This window comes from Podarcis liolepis, assembly GCF_965112155.1.
Source record: "Podarcis liolepis genome assembly, chromosome: 13".
Classification (NCBI taxonomy): Eukaryota; Metazoa; Chordata; class Lepidosauria; order Squamata; family Lacertidae; genus Podarcis; species Podarcis liolepis.
This window is the reverse complement of record NC_139573.1, coordinates 48273866-48299116: the sequence shown is the minus strand read 5'-3', so window position 1 is coordinate 48299116 and position 25251 is coordinate 48273866. Positions and strand designations below refer to the sequence as shown.

At 47.4% G+C, this 25251-nt stretch overlaps 1 protein-coding gene across 6 annotated transcripts in view; it reads left to right on the top strand.

The window, feature by feature from the left end:
• Nucleotides 1-25251, top strand: part of ADAM11 (ADAM metallopeptidase domain 11) — an 84104-nt gene that overhangs the window by 31071 nt on the left and 27782 nt on the right. For 5 of the 6 annotated variants that reach the window (XM_083470451.1, XM_083470450.1, XM_083470449.1 and 2 more), the window contains 11 exons: nucleotides 6087-6172; nucleotides 7064-7130; nucleotides 8958-9024; nucleotides 14185-14252; nucleotides 15424-15498; nucleotides 17058-17129; nucleotides 17488-17654; nucleotides 19489-19573; nucleotides 20647-20737; nucleotides 22428-22479; nucleotides 22602-22701. In XM_083470451.1, coding sequence (XP_083326577.1) covers nucleotides 6087-6172; nucleotides 7064-7130; nucleotides 8958-9024; nucleotides 14185-14252; nucleotides 15424-15498; nucleotides 17058-17129; nucleotides 17488-17654; nucleotides 19489-19573; nucleotides 20647-20737; nucleotides 22428-22479; nucleotides 22602-22701 — 930 coding nt within the window. Of the gene's footprint in view, nucleotides 1-416; nucleotides 1042-6086; nucleotides 6173-7063; nucleotides 7131-8957; nucleotides 9025-14184; nucleotides 14253-15423; nucleotides 15499-17057; nucleotides 17130-17487; nucleotides 17655-19488; nucleotides 19574-20646; nucleotides 20738-22427; nucleotides 22480-22601; nucleotides 22702-25251 lie in introns of those variants that run through there. The other variant, XM_083470452.1, reaches the window with a different exon arrangement.

The window sequence follows — 25251 nt, the reverse complement described above, 5'->3', positions numbered from 1 at the left end:
TAAAGAGGCTTTGTTGTGTTTATGTAGATACAATTTTTCAACGTATGTCGCTTGTTTGAGTGACAAGCAACTAATAAGTTTAATAAATGAATGAATATTTGCTCCTCCTTCCCTGAGCGTAAATCAAGTGCTTTTTCATCGTCACTGATCACAAAGCACCCCAAGATCTAAGACCAGGCAGCTAGGCTTCTGCATTAGAGGACGGGGCTTCTGGGAAAGTCCGAGCCCCCGTGTTTTTTATTTTAAATTAACCTGGCCAGTCTCTTGCACAGGAATCACAACTCTGCACAGTTTGCAGTTGTCCTAGGGTGGGTCCCTCTCTCCGTCTCTTCCGCCACCCGCTTCCTCCCTCAGACATGAAAGAGCTGCCGGGAGGGAGATTGTGAAGGGGAGGAAGGCATCTCGGTGTTTGCAGCTGCTAACGCAGTGAGGTGGATTGCAGACGCTGAATGAATGGGAGCTCCAGAAATAGCCCTGCTCGCACAAGCCAGGAATTGGTGCAAACGAGAGCTTCACAAGTGGAGCATCAATAATGCTAAGTGTTTGCTAAGTGGTTGGTCATGCACACTCACAAGCAGTGGGCAGCCAGATCCTTTGAGCCCCCCTCCCACTTTTACTCCCCTCTCCCTCTTTGCATTGAGCTCCGACTTTCCCCACCCCCTGCTGAGCTAACCTGAACCACCCTGCCTTCTATAAATAGACCTGGGGGGGGGGAGTGGGAGGGGGCTCACTTGCTTGCCTATCAGACTGCAGCAGCAGCCTTGAGCACCAGCCTGTGCAGGGGCACACGTGAACTGGTACATGGCAAGAATCAGGGAAGGGAGGAGAGCAATCGAGGGAGCGAGACGACAGGCCTCTTCCCCAACGCAGTCCGTGGTGGTGTGTCTCTGAGCTAGTTCATGACCATGGATCCCCTATTGTGTATGCATAACGTGTGAAGGTGCCCATTGTCCGGCAACTGGCAGCAGGGCTGGACCAAGGCATTTTGGCACCTGAGACAAACCACAAATGGTACCCTCCCTGCCTGCCAGGGAAGAAGGGGTGAGTGAAGATCTACATCAGGAACGGGGGCGGAGGGGGGGGGGCAGAATAAAGATCTGCGTCAGGAATGAGGAGGGAGGGAAGATATACCGTATTTTTCGCTCTATAAGACGCACCAGACCACAAGACGCACCTAGTTTTTGGAGGAGGAAAACAAGAAAAAAAATATTCTGGATCTCAGAAGCCAGAACAGCAAGAGGGATCGCTGCGCAGCGAAAGCAGCAATCCCTCTTGCTGTTCTGGCTTCTGGGATAGCTGTGCAGCCTGCATTCGCTCCATAAGACGCACACACATTTCCCCTTACTTTTTAGGAGAGAAAAAGTGAGTCGTATAGAGCAAAAAATACGGTACATTGGGAACAAGGTGGGGAATCGTATCAACCTTATCTGTTGGCTGAAGTGGGAATCAAAGTCTGTAGCGGTGGGGAAAGGGACCTGCTCTGAATCACACCATTTCTTCCCTAGAGATGGGAGAAGACCAGCAGTGGCTCCTGTTTGCAGAGAGCCACCAAGGAGTGCGCTGTAGCTGTTGCTGCCACTGCAGCAGCAGGAGCAGGCAGCAATGCAGTCCTTGTCGGTTAGCTCTTTTGCCCCGTGGATCCTGCCCCCCGAAGCAGTCACCTCACCTTGCCTCATGGGTGGGCTGGCCGTGACTGCTGGCAGTGTCCCACATTCCATTGTTCTTAATCGCTGCCTGTATCTATTTGATAACATTGCTCACTACCTTGCCTTTATTTTTGACTTCTCTTTCTCCTTTGAACCTCACGTTCCTTTTATCACCAAGTCACACCGATTCTCCTTGCAGAGCATGGCGTCAGCCTACCCTTGCCCTCATTCCCATCCATTCTAGCCCTGGTTTGCATGCTCCTCTGGTCACTTCTCACACGGACGTCCGCAACTGTCTCTCTTTGGGCATATCCACACTTAACTTTCCTCCACACTTTCCTCCAAGTGCAAGTAGATAAATAGGTACCGTTCTGGCGGGAAGGTAAACGCAAGATGAGCGCCGCAACCCTAGAGTCAGCCGCGACTGGACCTAATGGTCAGGGGTACCTTTACCTTTACTATCTTGCTGGGACAGCCCTGCCAGATGGACGGGGCATAAATATCACCACCACCACCACCACCATCATCATCATCAATATTCAATACTAGCTCCTTGTCATGCCCTTTAAAGTGCTCATTGTCCTTCCTGGATCCTATCTTTTGGCCCAACATGTCCCTGGCCACTGCCTCTGCATCCTGAAGAACATTTGCTCTCTTAAACTTAGGCAGTGTACACACCACCATCTTGCAACGCAGCTGGGTGGTTCTTTTTCTCAATTTGGATGGAAGCTGGTTTGCGGGGGAAGATACATCAAAACTCATTACTGTATTTCATAAGAAACCACGGGATAGCTCTGGATGTGTGTACATCACTTCCCAAACCAACAGTGGGAGCGCCCTGAGTATAAATGGGATGGTGGACTCAGCCAAGTATTTCTTGCCTCCCTTTATGCCTGAAGCTCTGTTCCCAGACTACTTATGTGGTACCGCCTGTCTCTACTAGGGCCGGGGCCTTTTCAGTACTGGCCCCGACTTGGTGGAACGCTCTGTCACAAGAGACTAGGGCCCTGCGGGACTTGACATCTTTCTGCAGGGCCTGCAAGACAGAGCTGTTCTGTCTGGCCTTTGGTTTGGACTCTGTCTGACCCTTATGTTTCCCTCCCCTTCTGGTTTTGATCTATGGGCTACTATTAAAATGAGGCTGCATTTTAAATTGTATTTTTAACCTGTATTTTAAATTGGTCCCCCCCCCCCAATTATGTTTTTATTGTAACTTTACTGGTGTTAGCCACCCTAAGCCCGGCTCTGGCTGGGGAGGGCGGGGTATAAATAAAAATTTATTATTATATTAGTATTATTTCTCTTGCACCCCTTCAAGTCCAGCCTCTGAGCCTCTGATAGCTCTCTTATCTATTAGTCCCCTATCTATGTGCAAACTGCATTTGTACATAGCCACCCCCAGTTACTCTTGCCTCCCCCCCATTTGCTGCTTCCTTGTCATTTCATGGAATCATAGAATTTTTGTTGTTGTTGTGTGTTTTTGTAATGTTTATCTTTTATCTTTTTCTTTTTTATGTGCTAAATGTGAAAATCAATAAAAAAAATTGGGGAAAAAACCATTTATTGTACTAGCCAAAGGCCATGACAAAACCATACAAACACTATCAAAGAGAGAAATAGCTATAATAAATCTATATATCCACATATAGAAACAGAACCTCTGCCTAAACCATCAGAATCATAAAATGCAGGCACACACGTAAATTGGGGGTCTCCACACGTCATACAGTATTTTTCTTTTTAGACCTCTGAGTCTCCCTTGCAATTTTATCCAGATTCTTCTTCTTAATCCTTCTTACCGCCAGCACAAAGAGGGCCACATTATGAGTCACTGGGGCATTAGCATCACTGAGCACCTTGCCTTGTTGCATTTCATTGCTTTAAGCAATTTTCTCACTGCTTGGCTCATTTCTTCTGCTATTGGAGCAAACTACAGGAAAAAACTGCTTAGAACAGGCAAGTCAAAATGGGGAAGCGGGTTGCGCCTTAGATCTACATGTTCCTTGTTTGTAAAACATAGGATTCCCCCACTCACTCTTTGTATGTGAATGGGACAGGGACTGCTGCCTCATCACATCTACCGTATTTTTCGCCCTATAGGACGCACCGTCCCATAAGGCGCACCTAGTTTTTTGGGGGGAAAATAAAGGGAAAAAAATTATTTCCCCCCCAGGCGCGGGGCTGGGGCGGGGGAGGCCCGAGCTTCCCCCGACCCCAGCCCACAAACAGGCAGCTCTCTGCAAGCCGTGGGAGCCCAGCGCTGCCTCCCGCTGCTTGCGGAGAGGTCCGCGAAGCCTGGACACGCTGATCCCAGCGCGCGCAGGCTTCGGCATGCAGGCAACTCTCCGCAAGCAGCGGGAGCGCTCCCGCTGCTTGCGGAGAGGTCCACGAAGCCTGGAGAGCGAGAGGGGTCAGTGCGCACCGACCCCTCTCGCTCTCCAGGCTTCAGCGAAAGCCTGCATTCGCCCCATAGGACGCACACACATTTCCCCTTCATTTTTGGAGGGGAAAAAAGTGTGTCCTATAGGGCGAAAAATACGGTAGTTATTGCTTGCTCCTCAGGACAGGGACCTTCTTGCCTATGCTACTCCTTGAACTTTTATTTCTTTCTTTCAAACATGTTTACATAGCTGTCAACCGTCCCTTATTTGGCGGGAAAGTCCCTTATCCCAGCGCCGTGTCCTGCTGCTGTCCCTTATTGATGATGTCCCTTAAATTTCCCGGGTTTCAAAGGAAGCAGCTCCTCTCCTTCCCTCCCGGCCGGCCAGGGAGGAGGGAGGCTCCAACTGTGTTGCTTGGCTGCGTTGCTCACCCAATAAGAAGTCTAAGAATGACTGGGGGGTGGAGCTTGCATGCCTTGTGCCGATCTAATCGGCCACGTTGCCTGGGGACTTGCCTTTGCTCAGCGCTTCCCAGCGGAGAGGTGATGGTGGTTTTCCTTGCTGCATCCCCTTTGCTGGGTTGCTGTGCTGTGGGAACCACCGCTTGAGGCTTCGTTTGGCTGCTGGCTGGGCTTTCTGCTTTTGGCTCGGACGGGCTCAGAAGTCGAACATACCTGTACTCTGAAAATCCCTTATTTTGGCTGCTGATCCCTTATTTCCGAGGCTGCTGGTCCCTTATTTTCAAATCTGTAAGTTGACAGCTATGTGTTTACCCTGCTCTTAGCCAAAAAGGCTCTTAGGGCAGCTTACAGAGCAGTAAAGAACAAGACAGTCACTCCCCTCTTTGTGCCATCAAAACGACATGACACAAAAGGAAAATATAAGGAGGGAAGAGGAAGAAAGCAAACCCGGGCACCAATTCTTAAAATTCAGTAGTTCTCATAAATAATGACCAGCTGGAAGGCAAATGGGGCCAATGGAAGCCTGATGGAGATGATCTTTCAGCCAAGTCTGATGGGATGACTAGATAACTGGTGAGGGAAAGTTTCATGTATTTGATGGTGCCATAAAAAGTAAAAATAAGCTTGCAGTTCTTTATAGCAAAAGCTGCATCATTCCAAAGTGTCAGGGGAGGTGTTAGGAAATTGGTATGAGGGGAAGCCCATTTAAACCTGGCACAACAGCTTAACTGCAAAATTCCTAAGCATACTGACTCAGAAATAAGTCTCACTATGCTCATGGGTTAAAGCACGTATGGAACTGCAGTCTAAAAAGACAAAGCAAGCATCAAACCTGGATATGTGTTCTGATATATATCATTCCAAGAAGAAGAAAAAGAACTAGTAAGGACTATTTCACAAAAACCACTCTTCTCTGTTTTCCTTCTCAGGCACCTACATAATCAGCCGGTTTTACTGGTATTGTTCCATCACATATCCTGTTTTAAATACTTGCGAAGAGTTTGGTGGAATTTTGTTCCTCTGGGCTCACTGTTTTTAAGAATTAGGTTAGAGACAAAACCTCACCGCAGTTCGAAAAGCTCACAGAGCTCAGCCCTGAAACCTGCCTTGGATGCCACTGAGAAGCCCTGGAATGTGTGAATAAAAAACTGCAATGCTTCTGAGTGTGTGCAGAGTGCCTTTGACACGCTACCAAGTTACTGCAAGGCACACCTGTGCATTTTGGGTCAGGGAACAAGAATGCATCTCCTAAGCAGGTTTGAGCCACACCACCTGCCCTTTTGGAAACTAGAATTGTTGTCTATATTCTCTATTGATAAGGGAGGGCCTCTTTGAAAGGGGGTATGGGGTATGGCGGACTTCATCCATGTGCACAAGAGGAACTGCCAAGCCAAACCATTCTGCTGCCACAGCAAATATATTCCTCTTGCCTCTGGATTGACAAGCATGGGCCATATGGTACCCCTTGAGGACTGGGTTTGACTCAGAAGCACCCAGTTACTGATTCTGGCGCTTAAGGGACTCTATGTTAAGAGGCAAATTAATCTGATTTACATAAGCTTGAGAAAGAGGTCCTTTCCTTTTATGGTCTGTTTCAGGGAGCCGGAGAGCACTGTTACTATCAAGGCGGTCTCCGTGGGGAAGCAAACTCTTTTGCGGCTCTGTCCACCTGCCATGGCCTCCAGTAAGTAGCAAGCGCTGAAGGAAGGAAGCGAACCAGTGAAGGGGGAATCCATTTCTGTCAAACACGGCCGGTCCTGTCATTGGGTAGAATGAAGCAGCCTCCTCCAGGAGCTGTGTTCAGATGCCATGAAGGGAAAGGGATGCAAAATGTTCCATTTAAGATTGTAATTTTTACTCTTGGAGAGTGATGCTAGTGGGGTTCTCTGCTACACGTGCCAAAATAACTTGGCCAGCCTCGATCTGAAAGAGGGCAAGTTTGCTGTTCCACCTCACACAGCTACATGTCTTGAATTGGCCCTGCCAATAAGCCAAAGCACCTCTGGCACTGTGGTCTAAACCACTGAGCCTCTTGGGCTTGCTGATCAGAAGGTTGGTGGTTTGAATCCCCGCAACGGGGTGAGCTCCCATTGCTCTGTCCAACCTAGCAGTTCAAAAGCACTCTAGTGCAAGTAGATAAATAGGTACCACTGTGGCAGAAAGGTAAACGGTGTTTCCGTGCGCTCTGGTTTCCATCACGGTGTGCCGTTGCGCCTGAAGCAGTTTAGTCATGCTGGCCAAATGACCTGGAAAACTGTCTGTGGGCAAACGTCGGCTCCCTCTGCCTGAAAGCAAGATGAGCGCCGCAACCCCATAGTTGACTGGACTTAACTGTCCAGGGGTCCTTTACCTTTTACCTTTTTACTGTCAAGTTAGAGCTCGCCTTAGGACCCAAGAATATTATTTTCCCGGCAGTCCCCAAGGGTGTGTAATGTATGTGCTTCCGGACATAAAATCCGCCTGCCTCCAAACTGGTGTGATGGGCTTCACTAGGTGCTAGCAGCGATTACTCTTCTGTGTAATGGCCACGACTGACTGACTAACCTCTCTGTGTTTCTTTGCGCCCCTCCTTCAGCGGCGTTTTCTCCGACGGAAAGGCCACGTACCTTTTGGAGCCTCACAATTCACCTGAGCACCAAGAGGTAAGTCTTGGACCAGGCTGTAATTCCATCACTGCCACAGAGATGCCTCACTTGGGTTTCATGCCCAGAGGTGAAAGGAAGGCCGAGTGAAACAGTGCATGGATTAGCTTGCATTTTATTTATCCTGACTGCCCACCCACCCCCCCAACAACAACCTCAACAACAGCAACAAAAACCCTCTTTAGGCTCTAGGAACTTGTTCTAGGAAGAAGATCTGGATTCAAATTTCCAATCGTTTGTTGATCTTGCCGGCTGAACTTTGGACAGTCATTCTCTTTCAACCTATCCTACCTCTTGGGGTTGTTGTGAGGCTACAGTGGGACAACTCTACGTATGTTTCCGCCTCAAACAGCATTGAAGGAAGGGTGAAATACAAACATAATAGATGTGTTTTATTTTTTGCTTGGTTGGCGTGGCAAAGCAGGCAGAAGGACGCCAGTTTAAAAACCACGAGGGGTAAATTCTTCCTACGGTCAATGTTTCAAAGCACTTGCTTTGATTCCTCTGTTTTTCTTCATGTGCATGTATATTGTTCAGTTTATCATTGACATGCATGTGAATTAGGCTGTATATTTCAAAGCATGGATTTCTCTCTGCCTCCGAGGCAAATTCATAAGGTAGATTTCTTTGCTGAACAGATAATTGAAAAGTCCCCAGCATTTGGCAGAGGCATGCATGATTAAAAAAAAAATCCACTATAAATTAAAAAAATTCTGCACCCACCTGAAACCTGTCCCCCAAGAAATCAAGTACTTCTATAGCATTACATCTTGATGGTATATCTTTAGGGGTGGGTGCTCAGGCATCTTCTAGACATGACCCCCCCCCCCTGCATTGGGCCTAGTCCCAAACATTTCTTTGCACTAGGAATCTAAAGGAGTTTCCCAGGGTGCCTCCTTTCACTCTTGTTGCCATGGCAACAAATGGATGGAGATTCCAATTGCGTCTTTTCATCCCCTTCTTGGAGTCCTCAGCCTCCACACACTCACCCCTACAGCATGTGGTACATCAGTGGCACAATATGCCCTTCTACCTCAGTGTGCCCTTTTTGAGGGATTGTTTGGGTGGGCAGAGAAGTTGGGTGGAGCAGAGGTAGGGGCAGAGAAGCCGATAGAATACGAGCGGTTTGTTAGCAAAATCTTGGATTAAAAAAAGCACAGTAATGGTAATATAATACAAACTTGAACTAGGACTCTCTGCCAGGGTCTGGAAATTGATTTTCAGCCCCAGGGCATTTGGGAGTGTGAATCAATAATAAAGGGCAACTGAGCATAAACAGGTTGTTCTTCGCTACTGAATAACTACAAAATCCCTGTGAAGATTGACTCAGCAAGATTTGGGTCATCTGCACAGGGCTTCTGTAGTTATTTGGTCAGGTCAGGAGGAACCGCTCAGGCTCAGAAGGCCTTTCTCCTTCTCACCAATTCTCAAACTACAAAGCTGTACACCCTGGTAAAATCAGTTCCAGGCCCTGGCAATGAGCCCAGTTCAAAGAAATAAGGAAGCAAAAAATTAACTAAAGGGTTGAAATTTTCACCACTGTAAGATTTTGGGTCAATGGAAACGGGCTTTCTTGACAGAAGGTGCAACCTAAGGAAAGCTTGAGCCCAGAAATACCTCATACAGTTTTCATGCAGAAGTTTGTTGGTCCAACAATATTCACGTACACAATCAGTCCAGGAATTGGGGTATTGCTGTACAACTTGAGACTAGCTCTCTTGGCTAGTCAAAGAGTGAGAATTCTTGACACCATTTCTGTAACCCCCTGTTAAAAGGATAGATGCCTGGGTATTAGCAAATGTTATCTTTTGTTGTTGCCTACTGCAGGGTCCACTCCCTCATCTGATCTACAAGACACCTGTACCTCGCACTGCTCAGGGTTGCACGGAACCAGGTAAACTTGACTATCCTCCGAAAGGACTTTGTGTACTTTTGTTCTTTAGGAGTTGGAGCAAATTTCCAAGCTTTGCATGTGAATAATCTTCCAGTCTCCCACGTATTCCCAAGAGGAAGTACATTAACATTACAGTTGTACCTTGGATCTCAAACACAAATCGGCTCCCAAACGATCAAAACCTGGAAGTGAGTATTCCAGTTTTTGAACAATTTTCGGAAGCCAAACATCCAGCGCAGCTTCCGCATCTTCTGATTGGCTGCAGGACGCTTCTACAGCCAACCAGAAGCCACGCCTTGGTTTTCGAATGGCTCCGGGAGTTCAACAAAATCCCGGAACATATTCTGTTTGAGAACCAAGGTATGAGTGTATAAAATGTTTACAATATGGGACATGCACTCAATGTTTCATATTTTGAAATCTGGCATGCTTTTTCCTTTAGGTATTCCTATGTTTAGATTATTATTATTATAAGAAGAAAATATTTATCAGATTTCAAATCTGTGGAAATCCTAATTTCTGGATTCAAACTTTGAATGTTTTAATGCACATCTATTTCTTTTATTCCATTGTTCCCAGTGCTTATTTTAGATTGGGGTCCTACTTTGTTCATTTCCCCCCAAAAATAAAAAAAATATTATTCAGGTAGTTATAATGGTCTTAATAAATTATAAAACTGATGTTGCTAATTGGCTGGATCTGTTTTCTATTGCTGCAAGAAGAAAGGCACCTCTGAGCATGTGCAGAGTATCCTCTTACTTCTGAGCAGAGATGCTATTTCAGACTCTAACCATATGCGGGGTAGAGGGAGAAGAAATTTGTCAGGGTCCATTTTAAGAACACCCGTGATTATTATTTCCCATTAATAAGTAAAGCTGTGTAATAGCAGCAGCACATGTAGAAATATTGGTTTCAATTGTAATATCTTTTTGACATACAAGCCTCCTGATTTTGTAACTGGACCGGGTATGTGTGATTTTAACACACTGGTAGAATAGTTTCCTTGCTTTTAAGCCACATTTTGGATGGACATTTTGCACCTATTTCCTAACAAGCAGGAATTCACTCCCGCAGTCTCTTCAGCCCTAAAGTACTTCATCTTAATAAGTGCAGACAAAAAAGGTGAACAGGAGTCATTTGCTCCACAGTGAGTAAGCAGTGCAGATAGTACAGAAGAGAAGTACGTTTACTGCTGGAATAAACAACGGTCCTTTCTATTACTATCCTTTTTCCTAGGATCTATAACCCACCCTGTAATGATTTGGGGGCATGTCCAGACTGCAGATTTAAACTACTATTGCCTTTGGGAACTATAGGTCTCTTCAGGGGGCTGGGGAGTCCATGCATTACTAGTAAATACTTATCAGCACCTCACCATACTCTGAAACTGCTGGGCCTGAGAGGTTGAAGATACATACGCCCCCACTGGTACTCTGGTACCATAGACACCTGCCAAACCTATCAGGTGCCAAACCTATCATGCCTGACTGCAAATGATGCTGCAGGAGATGTCCAGCACCATCAAAGACACTGGCCTTGGCACCCACCCCTGCCCACCTGGGCCTGGCAGCCTTACATGGTAACCATGCTGTGTGGGAGGGGTCCAAGCCATATGATGGGATCATCTCTGCTTACTGGAAAATGGGGAGTCACATCCCTCTGGGCCAATTATCAGCCACAGTCAGCCACCACTTTTGTCCTGGGATCTGCAGATTGAAAGCAATGGACGAGGCATTGCCCTGTGTACATGCATCGCTGGGGTTTGTTGGCATGGCTGTGGTGTGCGTACAGGATCGCGTGGCTGGCAATTGCAGTTGCCATGTGCTTGGGATGCTGGTGGGAGCATGTGCTTTTGTTTACAGAGTCATGCTTGGCTGCGCTTGCTGTGCACATGTGTCGGCGGATTGCCTGGTGGGCAGAGTGTTAGGAGTGGTTCTTGGCAGCAACAGTATAGGCACCATAGGCTTGTGTTGTAGCCTCCACTGGGCTCAGGTGCTTTCCGCTGGCAGAGTTCGGATGCAGCTGGTTTTGCACCGTCAGATTTTGCCCACAGAAAGGCAGAATTCCCATCATTTGGATGGCTCTGTAAGGGTAAAGGACCCCTGACAGTTAAGTCCAGTCGCAGATGACTCGCTTTACAGGCCGAGGAAGCAGGCGTTTGTCGGCAGACAGTTTTTCTGGGTCATGTGGCCAGCAGGACTAAGCCACTTCTGGCACAACAGAACACAGAAATTAGAGCAGCGCACGGAAATGCCGTTTACCTTCCCGCCACAGTGGTACCTATTTATCTACTTGCACTTTTGGGGGGGCGTGCTTTTGAACTGCTAGGTTGGCAGGAGCTGGGTCAGACCAACGGGAGCTCACCCCATCGCAGGGATTCGAGCCACCGACCTTCTGGTCGGCAAGCCCAAGAGGCTCAGTGGTTTAGACCACAGCACCACCTGCGTCGCTTCTGTAAGGGTATTCCAGGGAATTCCCTATCCCCTCCAGAGATCACCAGGATGCAGTGTTGTCATTTTATAGGTGAAAAGCCAAAAACAGAGTCTTGGTGCCATCTCTGGCTTCTTCCAAGCGCAACAACTTCAGTTCTCTTTTTTGTCACTGAATAGAATGCAGTGTTCTGAAATAGGCCTGATCCTGTGAGTTAATTTATAAGTCTGTCAGTTGAAGGACTGGATGTACTGGATGCCCCAAAAGCTACTGAAACTTAATGCACTGCATGTGAAAAGTTCATTAATGGAGTTGTAAAAATTAGAATAAAAAATGAAGCTAGGTTTATTGGAAGCTTAGGTTACATGTATTGAAATGGTTAGAATTGTGAAGCTCTATACCCCCTCCTCCTGCCCCCACTACAGTGCCAGTCAGTCTGCCAAGGGCAGAAAGTCTGTCTCGCCAGCCCTCACCTCCCATAATTTCAATTCTTGGGGGGAAAAACATGGCCTGGCAGTGAGCAGCTGCAGCAATCCAGATGGTGGTTCAATAGCCTATAGATGCTCTTACCCTCCGAGTAGTAGGTCAGCCAATCTGGAGCGTACTTGAGAGCGCAATCTGGAACCTAAAAACTGCTTCAGGCTCCAAACTTGCAGCGTGCTCTTGAACAGTTGGTAAAGAGACAGCTCCACTTAAAACCATTTCCAGAGGGAAAGCTGTGTTTAGTCGCTTGCAACAGACACACCAGGGAGTCTTCTTGCGCCTTAAAAAACAACCAATTCATTATGGCATAAGCTTGGGGAGGCAAGAGTCCACTTCAACAGATGCCTGAGGTGTCAGCTTCCAGAGGCTTCTTCCTCAGACTGCTCTTTCCTTGAGCAGTTTATGCCGGGATTCTTTAAAGGCAGGTATCAGAAGAATGGTTCTGTACTTGCAATAATCCCATACTGTATGTCCAACGGTATTTGTACTCTTAGGATGCCCTGTCTATATTATTTTGCCTGCCCATCTGCCTCTCCTTGTTCTTGCAAATCGAATGGTCAGAGTCGTCAATAAAGAGTGATTCAAGCTTAGGCCCTCCTGGCAGACCCCTCTCTGGAAAACTCAGCCACATTGCAAATATTCCAAAATCAGATTTCTAAAACAAAGGTTTTTGCCGACTCTTAACCAGTCGCCTTTCCTTCTTCTTAGCTCAACTACCATGCTTCTTTTGTATTTCCTCCCAGTATACCACGGGAGCCCATGTCAGGCTGGATTGCATGATAGCATGGCTTCTGGGTGGCAACTGATCAGATGGTTTCTTCCTTCAAAGGCATGCCCCAGAATTCTTCCGGGGAAGCCATGCCAGTTAAAGTGGTGTCAAAGGGTTGATTCACTTGCTACTTGTGTGTAAGGTGTGTGAAAAGTATGGAGTGGGGAACATACATTTAGCCTAACCCCTGATACTGTGTTGTCACGTTTCAAGAACCACTTGTTGCATGGAGTCATCTGTAAACAGAGCCTAACACAGGGGTCAGCAACCTTTTTCTTCCGTGGGCCAATCCACCGTCCCTCAGACCTTGTGGGGGGCCGGACTATATTTTGAAAAAATAATAATAAACGAATTCCTATGCCCCACAAATAACCCAGAGATGCATTTTAAATAAAAGCACACATTCTACTCATGTAAAAACACGCTGATTCCTGGACCGTCTGTGGGCCAGATTGAGAAGGTGATTGGGCCGCATCTGGCCCCCAGGCCTTAGGTTGCCTACCCCTGGCCTAACATGTGCACTCCTGCCTGCGTTGTAGGGGCTCTGCGCTGTTGGGACTGCTGCACATCCGACTATCCTCACTGCATGGAAGCACAACCATTGAGCACTTCAGGCTTTCTTTATAAATAGCAGCACTTGCTGGTTGATAGATGTAATTCTGAAGACTGGGTTAAGAGCACAGCCCCAGTCCATAGTCCACACACTTACGTCTGATGCTAGGGGTGAAGAACTTCCGAGGCTTTGCATTTCGCCTTTGACAGAGCTGTAGCTACAGGTGGGGTTGGGGGCTAGCCAGGATTTTTGCCTCGGGTGAAGCCTACAGAGGGGCACCATTGAGGCTCCCAGTGTGTGTGTGTGTGTGTGTGTGTGTGTGTGTATGCAAATGTGTGTGTGGGGTACCAAACTGGGTCTTTGGCCTAGGTGAAATAACGCCTAGTTTCGCCCCTGCCTTTGAGCTACCCCCACAGGCCTCAAACTCATTGCACTTTGGCCTGGCTGGAATGTATCAATGAACTGTGATAATGTCACTTGCTTGCGCAGGAGGAGGTGTGGATACCATTGACCATTAGTATGTGGCTCTTGGAAGATTACCCGGGGGCAAAACGAGGCTTTATTTCACCCGGGTCAAAGACCCAGGTTGGCACCTTCCCCATGTGCATTTGGGTACACACCCACCAACCCACCCACAGGCTGGGAGCCTCAATGGCACCCCACAAGGTAATGTGATATTTGGGCTGGAAAAGTTTCCTCACCCCTTCCCTACACACAAATAACTCATGAATGAGTTCTAGGGTCCTGGGTCTAATATTATGCTTTTGATTTTTTGGGGGGCGGGGGATGACGACTTCCAGGCAGGCTTGAGGCCTGGCAGCCTGCTTCTTAGGAATTAAGCAGCTGTTTCCTTTCTCTCTCTCCAGTCATGCCCCTTTCCTCCCCCTCAAAATCTGATGTGTACCCGCTCTTGCCCCCTACCCAGGGTGTTTATTTGCTGAACTGAACTACTACATTCCATCTGGGCTCCCTAAATTGCGACGCCGGCGGCAGGTAGGTTTACTTCTCAGCCAGCCAACTCCGCAGAAGCGCAGGAAGTTTGGGATCAAGGGAATCCATGCGCCTTAGAGCTGTGGGCCAATGGGAGGTCTCATGTTTTGCACGCAGAAGGTCCTGGGTTCAGTTCCTGGCATTTCCAAGGAGGGCTGGGGAAAAGCCCTGCCTGAAATTCTGGAAATTTGCTGCCACTCAGGGTAGGCAGTGTCAGATTAGACCAACCAGTAATTTGACTCAGGGAGACAGCTTCCTGTGTTCTTTCCACACAATTTATGAAAAAAATTGAATCTGGTTTGTCCTCAGTCACACACAGTCCTCTCTACCACCACCTCTACCAAAGATAGCCTTGTCTTGCAACACTATCATACTTTCCGTAGCGTTATTATGGATCTGGGAAAATGCTGTTTCTCCTACCTTGGAAACTGTGTTCCTTTAGGATGGCCATTAACCACTGCCTAAAAAGAGTGAGTGTCACTTTGGCATAGCTGCCATTGAAAAGCGAGCTGTGGAAAGTATTGTGCAAAAGCTAAGATGCAGCTGGGACGTACTTTGACTGATCTAGCAAAATATTATGATGGCATTCCAAAATATACTCTGGAGAGCGTTTCATTTGCACAATGCATTCAGATCTCCTATTATGAGTGTCCGCAGACCATAATTTTTGAGAGAAGGGGTGAGTGGGCATGGGAGGAAGGGTTGGGTTGCATATAAAATCTATGTCTGTTGGTGGGGAGAGCGAGGTAGTTCTAAGAGGCCCAAGTAGGACCTATTTGACCTTGCATTCTTCTCTCCACCCCACCGCATGGCCTGTAAGACAGAGTTGTTCTGCCTGGCCTTTGGCTTGGAATCAGCCTGATCCCCTCCCCATCTTTCCTTTTCTTTCTGTGTTGGAACCCCTATTTGGGGACTTCCCTGGCTTTTTTTCTGGCCCACATAGGACCAGTCTGGATAGTTGGCCTTGGTGAAGATTTGACGTTTTGTCCCCCCCAAACAGTTTTTGATCTGGGCTTCCACTGAAATGAGGCTGCATTTTAAGTTGTATTTTAATCCTGTTTTTAAGTTGTATTTTAATCAATTGTTTTTATACCTGATGTTAGCCGCCCTGAGCCCAGTCTTGGCTGGGGAGGGCAGGGTATAAATAAATTTTGTTATTATTATTATTACCCAGGTTCACCGAAGTCACCGGACTGTCCACAGCGAGACCAAATTCATCGAACTCATCGTAGTTAATGACCACCAGCTGGTGAGTGCTACCAAGAGGTGGGTCCAGGCCTGGGAAAAGAAGTTGGGATGAGTGTACTGTGTTGTGATTGGAGACCTCTTAGAATGGGTCATAGGCAAGGCAGCCCTAGAACACAGAAAGAAAAATAAGCCACCTCACCATAGGTACACCTGCCAGCGCTGCTTCTTTGAGCAAGTGGAGAAACAGTGCTTAAGCAGATCTCCTTTCCAGTCCCACTCTGTAACCTGATTACCCATCTCTTTTTTAAAAGGCATGGTCAGTTTGTCCTTTGTTGAGTTCTTTCTCCTCTACAAAGGCACTTACAATTCATTCCTGCAGGATCAGTGTTGAGCACCATATAACCCAGTGACTTTGCAAGCTAATGAAAATGAGTCAACAGCTAGAGCAAATCAGAGCTTCACACAAGACCTTAATTCAACAAAAGGTTGCAGCTGGTTTTTCACCTGCGGTGCGAAGCTGGGTTTGCCACTGGTGTTCCAGACGGACATACTAGCAAGTGAGCTTTTTGTCAGCCTGGACAGCTGCCATCACTGTCAGGAGGGCACCGCCCCTCTGCACCAGCCATTTCTGCTTTTGGTTCACTCTCTTTTTCCAGGGAATCCATATTACGTCATCGCCAGTCCATTGCATTCCAGTGTTTTCAGTATTGTCCTCCCACTTTTTTCAGGCCTGATTTGTATATTAAATGCAATTACACTGCCAACCTGTCTAGTATGAATTGACAAATTTTCCAGTGCTATTGTGCCTTTAATTAGCAGCTTCCTTGTGACAGCTTCTGTGCCTGCTATTGCATCCAGTGCAGCAGTAACATCACAGATGAATAGCCTCTTGATCAGTCATTTCCTGTTCCTTCTTGGGGAGTGGTAAACTACTGATTGCCTCTCATTTAAATGAAGCGTTAGTGGTGGAGGAGGAAAACAGTTCTTTAAAGCATCCTACCCCAGCCAGATCAGGAACTGACTGATTAAGGGCATTAAGATTAAAGGCATTGGTAACACTGTGACTGTGCTGAACAGGAAGAGCAGAGGCTGCAATGTATTGGCTAAAGTATTGGAACTGGGACCTGCTCAGCTATAATATTTGCATGAAAATGGTCAGGTTCAATCCCTGGTATCTCTAGATGGATCTAGGGGAGACTCCTGCCTGAAACCCTAAATAGCCACTGCAAGTCAATGAACTGAACTAGAAGATCCAAAAGTCTGTGTCGCTATAAGGTGCCGCCTTGTGCTTCAGAGCACATCTGGTGATCAGGACTCATTTCTGATTAAACACCAGGATTTGGCCACTAGGGCAATCATTGCCAAATAATGCAGTGGTTGATTGCAGAAGAGCAATGATTCAGCAGCACTCAAAGGCCTTAGTGTGGAAGTAATCTAGACCATTGCTTGTGGCTTCTTTTATACATTGAAGGAAACTGATATTCCCACCACCAGAAAGCAAGCGTTGAATAGAAGGAGAAGCCACACATCCACACCTGACCACCCATGGCTGCTCCAGGTTCAGGGACTTCTAGCATGGGGTGATGTCCCTTAAACCCTTTTTCTTATGTTCTGTTTCAGTTTGAGCAGCTGCGTCGCTCCGTACTCCTTACCAGCAACTTTGCGAAGTCTGTGGTGAACCTTGCTGATGTGGTGAGTACAAGGGTACATTGCAACTCTGTCCAAAAAGGACCCATAATGTTCACTTCCCACTCCCCAAAAGATGAGAATTGTCAAGGCAGGAGATACTCTGCCCCATGGGAAAGGATTCTATAGGGTCCTGCCAAGCATAGGAGCTACTCCCCATGCCATGATGACCCAAAAGAAAATGAGGATATGAAGTATCAAGGAGGGAATGTGTTTTGCTTTAGCTTTGATTTGGCATTGGGGTTGTTTGTTTGTATAGCCCACAAAGGCTTCTTTATGCCTGGGGAGTATGCCACAGGTATATGATGGCTGAGCCCCATTTCCCTTGAAGCAGGACCTCTGATTTTCTATTTCTGGTGCCCAGATCTATAAGGAGCAGTTGAACACAAGGATTGTGTTGGTTGCCATGGAGACATGGGCATCAGGGGACAAGATCCAGGTAGATGAAGATTCCCTGGAGACACTGAGCGAATTCATGAAGTACCGCCAAGATGCTCTTTCTGAGAACAGTGATGCTGTACATCTCTTCTCGTGAGTTTTGAATGGGAACCTGACTACCTTGAAAGAGGGTTGCCAGCTTTTCACTTGTCCTAGCTACTGTAGCTCTGCTTTTGATGCTAGGCTGATGGTAGGCTGAACGTTATTCATGTGTTCAAAGAACCCACGTGGGCACGAAACCTTGAACATCCCTGTCCCATCCTCCCATAACAGAAAAGTCCAAAGAGGGAATCTTTAGGTATTAGGATGAATGTGCTTAGAATTCTCTCCAACTCCGATATTCACCCAAATGCACTCATCAAAGAAGGTTGGGGTGGAATTGTTGCGGGTGGTACTGCTTTGCATGTCTCCTCCACAATTTATACCCACATGTGTTCTTTCAATACATGAATAAGGCTATTCACAAGTAACGATGCCGATCTTCATGTAATGAAAAAGTTCACTTGCTGATTTCTGACCATTACACTTTTATACAGGCACAAGTTCAGGTCAGGCTGGTCTGTGGCAGCTTTAAGTGGTAAAGCTTCTGATAGCCTGGCAAATGGACTTCGCTGGCACTTTCCAGTGTTGTAGCTACTTCCACCTGCAAGTCACGCTGCGAGTTATATTTCTTTCTAGAGATTTCCCAGATATCATTATTTGAGTTCTTGGCAGGTGAAGCAAAATGATACCTAGCAAGAAGTGAGATGCTAGAGCTCACAAGCTTTGTAATTTAATTAGGATACATTTTGCAAGAGGTTGCTTATGAAATCAAACTAGAGTGGAGCTTTTCCCCCTAGCGTAATAGGCAAAAGAGCAGCTCTTAAATCAGTTAAAATTAGAATATATTGACAGACCATAACGAAACAAAACAGGGACAAACCTTCATTTCAGTCTTTGCAATCTAAAGTATGCCAGTGCAAATGGTATCTCCTTTTTAATGTGTCATCTTGATAAAAAGCATGGGCTTATGGGTGCAGACTTTGGATTCTGGGTGCTAAATGTGCTCTGGGGTGGGAACTTTTGATTCAAGGGGAAGAGCAAGGGTGATGGTGGAGGTGTTCATACCTTGACCAGTATGGTTCTCCCCAGCTCTTCCTATATCCAGAGACCACGAGTCGACATATGTGATTGCCTCTTTTCCACTACAGCCCTGAATCCATATCATCATCATCATTTTTAATTTGTATACCGCCTTTCTATCTTACAATACTCAAGGCGGTTTACAAGCTGAAGAAACAAAAAATGTACATTTTATAACAATCTAATGCAATACAAAAATGTGATAATAAAACATAACTTTAAAATAGGCAACCTCCATCAAAAAAGTAACATTCAACAAAAATAATAATATCAACATATAAAAGTTAAACAGAAATCCACTCAACAGTTACAATAATATCTAAACTATAATCAATAAAACAACGGCAAGCCACAGTACATAAAACAATACAATGCACATTGAGAAGCAGAGGTTAGAGCAAGGCAGGTGGAAGGAGGCCTTGCCTGATGGAGTCTCTCCCCTCACAGTTCTTCCTCCAGGAACAGCTCTCTTATGAGGACTCCTAGGGCTGGAGGGTGGGGCAAGGCAGGTGGAAGGAGGCCTTGCCTGATGGAGTCTCTCCCCTCACAGTTCTTCTGCAGGCAACTGTTCTAGTGAGGAACCTGTGGCCTCTCCAGATCTCCTTGGATTCTAGCTCCCCCCAGCCTCTGCTAGCATGGCCAATGGTCAGAGACTATGGGAGCTGTAGTCCAACAAGATATGGAGTGCCACAGGGCAGCCAGCCCTGCTGCAGTAAGTGAATAAGAGGGAAGCACAGAAGTACTGGTCAAAGCTACCCTTTCCCTCTCCTGTACAGTGAACCCTCCTCTTCTCTTCTTCCTCCAGCGGACACACTTTCAGAAGCAGCCGCAGTGGTACGGCATACGTCGGAGGGATTTGCTCAGTCACTCGAGGTGGAGGTGTCAACGAGGTGAGCGGGGCAGATACTGGACCTGGAATTTATGGGATGTTGAAAGTGGGGAACTAAAGCTGCATGCTCCTCCAATTCTGCCGCTCTCAGCTGCCCAAGATATCTCCTAAAACTCCCCTCCAATTCTCTCCTGCTACCTCTGGAACTCCTTGAGCATCTCTATGATGTTACCTCTCTCTCTCGCTTTCAAAGCTTCTGTTTCTGGGAAGCCTTAGCCACAGAGATGAGGAAGCCAGGGCTCTCTAGGTGCTGTTGGGGCACCTAGTCCCAGTCAGCATGGCCTGTGGTCAGGGCTGGTGGGAGTTAGGAGTCCAGCAGCACCCAGAAGGTCACAGGTTGCCCATCCCCATTCCCCCACTCAGATAAAGACTAGATTTTTGTGCTTGCACTTGTTCACATTTATCTCTCATTTCTTTTTTTGACCTCTCATCTACATTTAGATTGGGGGATCCTTGAGAAAGGGGTGTGTCTTGTTTGCTTACATTAGTCAGTAAAGCACTATAGACTGTTATGAGACTACATAAATAATTAGCATAGGAAAGATCACAAGCAGGTGCTGACTATGCCCTGTCCTACCATTGGGTAGAGTGAGACAGCCAATTCTGGGTGTAATGAAATGGCAGGAAATTGCTAACTTATTTGATTTAATTTATTTTTCCTGCCAGGGAAGGAGGAGAGGTGTTTGTGGGATTCGCTGCCTTGAGTACCAGAATAAGCACCTTGGCTTGGTGGAAGTGGGCTGCTCAGCTCTAGCTCAGTGTTTCTCAACCTGTGGGTTCCCAGATGCTGTTGGACTACAACTCCCATCATTCCTAGCCAACATGACCAGTGGTGAGGGATGATAGGAGTTGTAGTCCAACAACATCTGGGGACCCACAGGTTGAGAACCGCTGTTATTGGGCTGGCTCTGGTGCTGATCTTCCCAGAGTTGAATGCCCAAGGGAGGCTAGTGACCTGGGCCACTTGAGCTTTAAACTGGCTACAATAGGGGCAGAGATAAACCTACTCAAAGCAGCGCTCCACAAGATGAGCCTTGGCTTCCTAACATGATGTCATCTTCTTCCTTCCCAAAGTATGGCAACGTGGGAGCAATGGCTGTAACGTTAGCACAGACCCTGGGGCAAAACATTGGAATGATGTGGAACAAGCACCGTACCTCTGCAGGTAAGTAGCTCGGTGTCATACTGAATGAAGAGATAGCCTGACCTGACCGTAAGCAGGAGTCCACAGTGCGCAGTAGACCTCTAAGCATATTTAGACAGAAGTTACCGTATTTTTCGCTCTATAGGACGCACCTGACCGTAGGACGCACCTTGTTTTAGAGGGGGAGAACAAGAAAAAAGCCCCCCCCCCCCGCTGCTCAGCGCCCCTTCAGCGAAGCGGCAGGGGAAACGGAGCCCCCTCCATTTCTCCTCCCACTTCGCTGAAGGGGCGCTGCGCAGCTCTCCCTCTCTGCTGAAGCCAGGAGAGTCTTGCTCTTCCGGCTTCAGCAAAAGGAACCCGAAGCCTCCGGAGCGCAGCGGGAACTCGCGCTGCGCTCCGAAGGCTTTAGGCGGCTATCCCTGAAGCCTGGAGAGCGAGAGGGGTCAGTGCACACCGACTATCCCTGAAGCCTGGAGAGCGAGAGGGGTCAGTGCACTTACGCTAACCAGGTCTGGAGCTCCACAGGCTTTTTATTCCAACTAACCATCTAATGCCCCATCCCCTTCTTGAAGAGTGGAGAGCTTTAAGGGTAGCCCTCTGGTCTGAAGCATAGCACTCCATGGAATCTGAGTCTGTTCTCCCCTGGTGCTGAAAGCATCCTGTGCTTGGTACCAAGGAATTCAAGGCCCCAAGGAATCTGACTCAGGGATTGCTGTTTCTGGGGGTCCCAGTTTTGACGACTGTGACTTGTGGGCCTCATGACTGACAGGCTTCAGCTTATTATCAGGGCCCAGGTGTGGGTTCAGCACCTCAACAGCTTGCATCACTGGCCGTCCTGATGCAGCTGATCAGGGTTGAGATCATGACAGTAGGGAGCGATGACAGCCTCTGACACATCTCTGAGAAGAGTGAGGTTGCAAATATGTACACGCTCTGATTTCTGAACTGAAGACATACTCTTAAGGCAAGTCTGATCTCCGTAGCCGCTCTGGTGAGCTGCTCAAGAGCTGAGCTTGCTAGATCAAATGAAATTGCACCATTCTGCCACTTGTCTGAGGTGTTATGCAAACAAATCAGTTTGCACTGTGTGAAATAGCTCCGCTAAATATAAATTTGGCCAATGGTTAGCTACTGGAGTAAAGGATTGGTCATCAAGCCTTGTTGGAGATTCTTAGTGCAGGTTATACAGACAGAATTGCTGTTAATGGGATGTATTGTCCTAAAACAGAGGATGGGATAAGTGACATCTGGGGATAACAGTCCTAGGATTCTTTGATTAGAAGAGGGGTAACCAACCTAAGGCCCTTGGGCTGGAAGCAGCCCATGGAGGCCGTTTTACCAGCCCACGGGCTGCCCCCAAACTGGGCTGCCCGCTCCTGCGCTGTGCTAAACCGGCGCAGCGCAGCATGGGGACTCGCTTCCGCGGTGCCGAAAATCACATCTGTGCACACGCAGATGCCAAAAATCGCATCTGCACAGATGCCGACGCTGAAAATTGCATCTGCACAGACACAGATGCCGATCTCCGCAGGACCGATCCAGCCCAAGCGAGATAAACCTTGCTGGCCCCTGGATTAGAAGGTTCTATTTGAATGAATAGCTAGGGACTTTGGAGACACAAATTATAGGCAGAGAAAAGTCACAGAATATGCCCCTCCCAGTTCCTTAACAAGGTATCTCCTTCTTTTCTTATCACCCCATTTCTCTGCAGGCGACTGTCGCTGTCCTGACTCATGGCTGGGCTGTATTATGGAGGACACTGGGTGAGTGTGAGGAAGAGATGAGGCTCACCAAAGGGCGAAACTGTCGGAGGCATGCTTCACTTTGCAGTCAGGAACAGTATCCTCATTAATGTGTGCCCATGGCTCTCTTCTCTAACCCACAGATTCTACCTGCCACGGAAGTTCTCACGCTGCAGCATTGATGAGTACAATAAATTCCTGGCTGATGGTGGGGGAAGCTGTCTCTTTAACAAGCCACTGAAGGTAAATCCAAAACACTCATCTGCTCACCTATAGCCTACAGCCAAAGAATCTTCCGAGAGAGTGCAACTCCATTCAGAACCGGCTGCCTTGCCACTTCCCGGACTCGATAACTTGGAACACATAAAACCTCCCATCTTGTCTGGATTCAGCTTCATTTTCTTTGGCCTCAGTCCAGCCCATTAATGCCTCCAGGCACCGGTCCAGCACCTGAATGGCCTCTTCCCATTCAGATGGCATGGAAAGATAGAGCATATTGATGACACCTCGTTCCAAAACTCCTGATGATATTTCTCAGCGGGTTTGTGAATATGTTAAAAAGCACTGGGGACAGGAGGCAGCACTGTGGAATTCCTCAGGTTCTGGAATCAGTAGAAAGCAGTATCCCTGGGCTCACACTTCCATGGCATTGGTTTGGTCCAGAAGGTGCAGTGGCCATCAAAAGCCATAGAGAAGTCAAGGGGAATGGACCTGGTTATCAATCAGAGCGACCAAGGCAGTGTCCATACAACTGACTTGAGATCAGAGTGAAATAGGTCCAGACACTTGGCTTCCTCCAATAATAATAATAATAATAATAATAATAATTTATTATTTATACCTCGCCCATCTGGCTGAGTTTCCCCAGCCATTCTGGGTGTCCGGGCTGAACGATGGGGGTGGAGACACTCCTTCAGGTATACAGGACCGAGGCTGTTTAGGGCTTTAAAGGTCAGCACCAACACTTTGAATTGTGCTCGGAAACGTACTGGGAGCCAATGCAGATCTCTCAGAACCGGTGTTATGTGGTCCCGGCGGCCACTCCCAGTCACCAGTCTAGCTGCCGCATTCTGGATTAATTGCAGTTTCCGGGTCACCTTCAAAGGTAGCCCCACGTAGAGTGCATTGTAGTAGTCCAAGCAGGAGATAACCAGAGCATGCACCACTCTGGTGAGACAGTCCACGGGCAGGTAGGGTCTTAGCCTGCGTACCAGATGGAGTTGGTAGACAGCTGCCCTGGACACAGAATTAACCTGTGCCTCCATGGACAACTGTGAGTCCAAAATGTCTCCCAGGCTGTGCACCTGGTCCTTCAGAGACACAGTTACCCCATTCAGGAACAGGGAATCCCCCACACCCGCCCGCCCCCTGTCCCCCCAAAACAGTACTTCTGTCTTGTCAGGATTCAACCTCAATCTGTTAGCCGCCATCCATCCTCCAACCGCCTCCAGGCACTCACACAGGACCTTCACTGGCTCTGATTTAAAGGAGAGGTAGAGCTAGGTGTCATCTGCATACTGATGAACACCCAGCCCAAACCCCCTGATGATCTATCCCAGCGGCTTCATATAGCATTGTCCAGCCACAATGTTAGGATGTGGCATAGGGTACATTCTATTGGTGTTGCGAGTGTATGATTTGGGGTGACCCCAAAATTATTTGGGGATACATAGCTCAAGTTCTGTATTGAATTATACGTATGTTGGCAAAGTTTGGTGTGGAGGCAGCAGAGATGAGATGGACTTGCATAGAAGTGAAGCATTTGAGTCAGATATGGTGCTAGTGCACCTCAAAGACCACAGATTTCTAGTGAAGTGGGGGCCCAGAGCTGCTTATGGGGTGCACACTTCCACTGTCTTACTCATTTATGCTTATACTGGCAAGTACTCTTGTGGGCCTCACACTCTTTTGACTGTGTCTTGTGCAAAACTGCTACAACCAACTTGAAACACATTGGGCTACGATGGGGGTGGCCAACTTCCAAGAGACTATGATCTACTCACAGAATTTAAAACTGGCAGTGATCTACTCCCATTTTTTAGGGGTTCAGGTCAAAGTTGTTCAGCTTTTTTATGGAGGGGAAAAGCCCCATTTTTAGGGGGTTCAGGAGGCATAAGTTGTTTAGCTTTGGGGGGGCACAATGTTTTTACATTAGGGGTCAAAGAGAAACAGCAACTCACCGAAGGAATGCTGGGGGGAAAACAGCCTCAGTTTGTAAACTCCGTCTTCCATTCTCCAACAATGGAGGGTGGGGAGAGGGGGTGGGGTTTGAAGGAGGCCAGCAATCGACCGCGATCGACCAAAACCTCGCAGGGATCAACCAGTAGATCGCGATCGACCTGTTGGACATCCCTGGGCTAGGGCATCTCTTCAGTAACATTATTTGGGGGAGGGGGACTAAAGTGGCACAAGTGGAAAGGAGAGACAGCCATGTGCTAGGGGCTAGTTGCTTTCTCTCTCTCACACACACATTTATCTGCTGGTCAGAAGGGCATAAATTGGTCCTTTTTTATTTCTTCTCCTTGCTCCCTTCAAAAATCAATAGAAAGAAACCTATTAATTCTTTTATAATGTTCAACCCGGCAGCATCACTGTGGACATAACTTCTTATGTTCATGAAATATTTGAAGATTGAATCCTGGCCATCTGCTGATGATACTTTTGGAAGGGCTTTCCTGGGCCGTGTTAAATTTTTTATTTGTAAACTAGATTGCTCCATCATTGCAAGCAGCACAGTGTCAATGCAAGAAATCAGTGGTCAGCTAGGCTGCCACTTGGTGCAGCAGTGGAGAA